This window comes from Rhinopithecus bieti, unplaced genomic scaffold, assembly GCF_001698545.2.
Source record: "Rhinopithecus bieti isolate Rb0 unplaced genomic scaffold, ASM169854v2 scaffold_641, whole genome shotgun sequence".
Lineage (NCBI taxonomy): Eukaryota > Metazoa > Chordata > Mammalia > Primates > Cercopithecidae > Rhinopithecus > Rhinopithecus bieti.
The window spans coordinates 4,420,410-4,425,755 of NW_016803417.1; the positions used below are offsets into that span (position 1 = coordinate 4,420,410).

At 42.9% G+C, this 5,346-nt stretch overlaps 1 protein-coding gene across 3 annotated transcripts in view; it reads right to left on the minus strand.

Annotated features, from left to right (window-relative positions):
- DMRT1 (doublesex and mab-3 related transcription factor 1) overlaps nt 1–5,346 on the minus strand; it is a 131,724-nt gene that overhangs the window by 77,409 nt on the left and 48,969 nt on the right. For all 3 annotated transcript variants that reach the window (XM_017883648.1, XM_017883654.1, XM_017883660.1), the window contains exon 3: nt 3,833–4,116. In XM_017883648.1, coding sequence (XP_017739137.1) covers nt 3,833–4,116 — 284 coding nt within the window. The remainder of the gene's footprint in view (nt 1–3,832; nt 4,117–5,346) is intronic.

A 5,346-nucleotide genomic window follows, 5' to 3' on the forward strand; every position in this document is an offset into this window, starting at 1 on the left:
AAATAAATAAATAAATAAATAAATAAATAAAGGTATTATTTGTAAGTTTTTACTATTTAATTTTAATACTTTACAACATCTATGTCTTAATCCATTTTGCACCATTATAGTTTTTACCTATGCTTTATGTTTTCTATTTCCTAAGGGGATCAAATTCTTCTCTGATGACATAGAAATAAATCCATACACATTCATACTTGGTCCATATTCACATGTCAGTCTTTTAATAATAATTAACATGTATTTTTATACCCTATCTTGCTACAAAGGGGATTTGAAGTAGCTAACAAAAATACATATGAACAAACAGTGAAGAATTCAATAGATTTTTTAGGCTGGGCGCGGTGGCTCTCACAGACAGTTATAATGAACAAATATGATTTTAAAACGTTCTTAGAAAAAAACCAACAACAACATAATAGGGAGAAGATAGTAGAATACAAAATCTACTTAATCTTTTTTTTTTTTTTTTTTAGGGAGACAGCGTCTTGCTCTGTTACCCAGGCTGGAGTCCAGTAGCGCAATCATAGCTCACTGCAGCCTCCAGTTCCCGGGCTCTCATCTTAGTCTCAGTTCCATAAATCATTGCATTTCCTTTATATGCATATTACTTCTCAATTCCAATATCAATGTGCTTTAAGCTCCCTTCAAAAATAGTATGATTCCCTCATGCCTGTAATCCCAGCACTTTGGGAGTCCGAGGCTGATGGATCACGAGGTCAGGAGATCGAGACCATCCTGGCTAACATGGTGAAACCCCGTCTCTACTAAAAATACAGAAAAAAAAATAGCCACGCATAATGGCACGTGCCTGTAGTCCCAGCTACTCAGGAGGCTGAGGCAGAAGAATCACTTGAACCTGGGAGGCGGAGGTTGCAGTGAGCTGGGATCGTACCACTGCACTCTCGCCTGGGTGACAGAGCGAAACTCTGTCTCAATAATAATAATAATAATAATAATAATAATTCCAAAAATAAAACGTATGGAAAACTTAAGAAAATTTGTAGCTCAGGGGATTACAAATGACATTTTAATATGCCCAAGAAGTCAGATCCCTGAGGATAGCAAGAGAACCAAAAAGGGGAATGACTTCAATGTTATCAACCTAATGACTTCAATTTTAACAACATGTTAATACCTAAAAAAGGCAGAGGCAAAATGGAACAGAGTGGCTCAGAGGAAAATTTCAACTCACATTTTCTTGAAGTGGGCTTAGGAAGGTCAAATAATTCTTTTTTTCTTTTAAGACAGAGTCTCACTCTGTTGCCCAGGCTGGAGTACAATGGCGTGATCTCTCACTGCAACCTCCGCCTCCCAGGTTCAAGGGATTCTCCTGCCTCAGCCTTCTGAGTAGCTGGAACTACAGGCGTGCGCCACCACACCCAGCTAGTTTTTATATTTTTAGTAAAGACGGGGTTTCACCATGATGGCCAGGCAGGTCTTGAACTCCTGGCCTCAAGTGATCTGCCCACTCGGCCTCCCAAAGTGCTGGGATTACAGGCGTGAGCCACCGTGCCTGGCCCAAATAATCCTTAAAAAGTCAAACTCACAGAATCAGAGAACAGAGGTTGCCAGGGGCTCAAGGTGGAGGAAATAAAGAGATGTTGCATTAGCCGGGAGTGGTGGCGCATGCCTATAATCCCAGCTACTCAGAAGGCTGAGGCAGGAGAATCACTTGAACCCAGGAGGTGGAGGTTGCAGTGAGCCAAGATCGCATCAGCCTGGGTGACAGAGGGAGACTCCGTCTCAGGAAAAAAAAAAAAAAAAAAAGACTAGAAAAACAATCTCAGCTTAAAATGTTCTTACTCCTTCAACAGAACCAAGACACTAATGGTTGACAAATATCTACTGGTCAAATCAAAGCATTTATAAACAAGAAGGGAAATAAAATTCATTGAGCTGGGGGGAAAAAAGAGATGATGGGCAAAGGATAAAAAGTTTCAGTTACGGCTGGAAGTGGTGGCTCATGCCCAGCACTTTGGGAGGCTGAGGTGGACCGATCACGAGGTCAAGAGATAGAGACCATCCTGGTGAAACCCTGTCTCTACTAAAAATACAAAAATTATCTGGGCGTGGTGGCGGGCGCCTGTAGTCCCAGCTACTCAGGAGGCTGAGGCAGGAGAAACACTTCAACCCAGGAGGCGGAAGTTGCAGTGAGCCGAGATTGCACCACTGCACTCCAGCCTGGGCGACAGAGCGAGACTCCCTCTCAAAAAAAAAAAAAAAAGTTTCAGCTATAGGATGAGTAAGTTCTGGGAATCTAATGTACAGCATGGTGACTGTAGTTAGTCATATATTGTATACCTGTAAAATGCTAAGAGAGTAGGTCTTAAATGTTATCACCACACACATAAAAATGGTAACTATATGAGGTGATTAATGTGTTTGCTAATTAGCTTAATTGTGGCAATCATTGTGCAAGGTATACATATATGAAATCATCACATTGTACACCTTAAATATATACAACTTTTACTTACCCATGATACCTCAATAAAGCTGGGAAAACGAAAAAGAGGGTCAAACACTTGCACTGAACTCCCAAATATATATGTGGCATTGCGTTGAATCAAATCCCCACTGAGAAAGCCTAAGCATGGCAAATGCATCCAGAATGAGAACAGTTCTTGCAGAATCCTAATATCTTTCACTTGGAAGGGGGCTTGGAGGTGTTGAGTCTAACCTTTCACCTACATATTCCCACAACATACCTCTGTACATGGTAATCTAACCTCCGAATGCTTTTGATGCCTTGAATCTGCTGCTAACAAACAGGCATGATGAAAATGGTTGCAACTGAGGAAGCAGAAGAGCCCTGGATAAATGCTCCCTTCTCTGATAAAGTAAAATGTTTTGTTTTACTCCAAATATCAAACGCTCTTGATTGCATGCTATTTTAAAAACACATATTTGGGGCCGGACATGGTGGCTCATGTCTGTCACATCCCAGCACTTTGGGAAGCCGAGGTGGGCGGATCACCTGAGGTCAGGAGTTCAAGACCAGCCTGGCCAACATGGTGAAACCCCATCTCTACGAAAAATACAAAACTTAGCCGGGTGGGGTGGTGGGCGCCTGTAATCCCAGCTACTTGGCAGGCTGAGGTGAAAAGAATCACTTGAACCCAGAAAGCAGAAGTTGCAGTGAGCCGAGATCCCACCACTGCACTCCAGCCAGGGCAACAGAGTGAGACTCTGTCTCAAAAACAAAAACAAAACAAACAAAAAAACAAACATACTTGGAGAATGAAAGACTGACCTCTATTCCTAGCAAAAAATGCACCCAGGTTGGGTCCAGCTCAACAGTGACCTAATTCCTTTTCTTATCTTTCTTCCATGCAGATTATGGTCTATTTCCTTCCCAAGGTGCCAGTTCATCATGCAGAGTACTGCCACCCAGAAGGCTTTACCAAGCATCTTCTAAGGTGCCCAAGGAAAGCGGTGGACAAAGCTGGAGGAGGTGGTACCTCACTCAGCACTGGTGAATCTGCCTCTGGCCAACTAGTTATTTATGCAACATTCAAAACATGAGAAAAAATTTGAAAAAGAAAACAAGTTTGTACATTATTTCTTTCCAATTCCTTGCAGCCAACCTTTGGGGCTAAAGGGCATTATTGACAGAGTAAAAACATCCTTACACGTTTTGCATATTGTACCTACATGTGTGCAAAATGGCACACACACATACATGTTATGTGTGTACTCGTGTGTATGTCACCTGTGTATGCCTCTGTGTGCACAAGTGCGTGTGTGCCTCTGTGTGTATGTGCATGTGTGTGCACATGCATGTGGCTTTCACACATCCAGTTCACTTTCTGGGTAATTAATGTCATACCTGCCACTGGTTTCCTGTCTGACCAGGCACATAAGGTCCTGGGAGGCCCCGAAGGCTGTTCTTCACAGGGGATCCCGCAAGGGGATTTCCCACCTCCCCAGAAGCAGAATCAGCAGCCAAGGCCATGGAGTACTGCGGGTAGTTGTATAGATTGTTGTAGTAAGGAAACAGAGACGGCTGGTAGAAGCTGCTGTAGTAGGTGGAGTCTGAAACCAGGTCAGGTGTGTTCTCCACGTGCCCTCTGCTGGTGACAGGAGGAATATCCTGGATGACCATACGTCCCTCTAAATTGGAAGAAAAAAGAAAGACAACATGGTATTAATGTGAGTCCACGAAACTTTACCTCTATACCTTCCTACTCAAGACCTGCGGAGGAAGGCACCTGAATATGCAGAGGACAAAACCGTCTGCTGCTTCTCCTATAGCCAAAATAAGGGAGGGTTTCTAAGGTTCGTTGCACTCTGGTGGCACAACCGAAAGATTCAGCTGATTGTTTTTACTGACAGTACCAAAACCATTTTAGAGGTGATTTGAATTACATAAAGCCCGACACCACAACTTCTATCCAGAAATTCCTATCCTAATGTCAAGATACTGAAGATCAAATCCAGTTGACCTGATTGTGCATTCTTAAAACAAAATTAATTGTAGCCACATAGATATGTCAGAAGGTCAAAGCAAGTGGTCAAGAGTTTAAGTGAATTTAAGTGAACACTGATTCCTTAACTTCCTTCCACAGCTGATCATGTATCTTCAGAAATCTGGCCAAAGGTATGGACCATGGGCAAACTTCTAATGTAAGAGGTCAGTAACTATTTCAGGGTTTCTCAACTATTCAGTCACTGCTGCAGCATGCTTGTGCTGCAATAAAACTTTATTTATAAAAACAGGCAGTGGGCTGATCTGACCCAAAGACTAGTTTGCCAACCTCTGGCATAGACATTAAACAGTTTATTATCAATTCCAATAAATGAATTCCTAAGTTACCCATCCAATGGACATTTATTAAACAATGTTCTAAGAGCCAGTCCGGGTGCCTGAAACGTCTGCCAGGCTGTCTTGCCCACAGGGAGTCCACAGTCTAGGATAGAGGATAAGAAGGGATTACAAATACCACCACCTACCATCATACAGGAAGACCCATAAACTTTCATGGGAAGTCAGAGGAAAGAGAGATGGCATGTAGCCTAGTTAGGAATTCATGGACAAAACTACACCTGAGTTGCACTTAAAAAAAGAAAGACACAGGTGAAAAATGAGAAAAGGAGAGGAAGGAGAAAGGGCCAGCAAGGACAAAGGAGTGGAAGCAGGAAAGTGGGGATAGAGTTTGGAATGATGGGCAGGGCAGTCAGGCTGAGGAACTGAATGAGAAAAGGGAAGGAGGCCGGGTACGGTGGCTCAAGCCTGTAATCCCAGTACTTTGGGAGGCCGAGACGGGCGGATCACGAGGTCAGGAGATCAAGATCATCCTGGCTAACCCGGTGAAACCCCATCTCTACTAAAAAATACAAAAA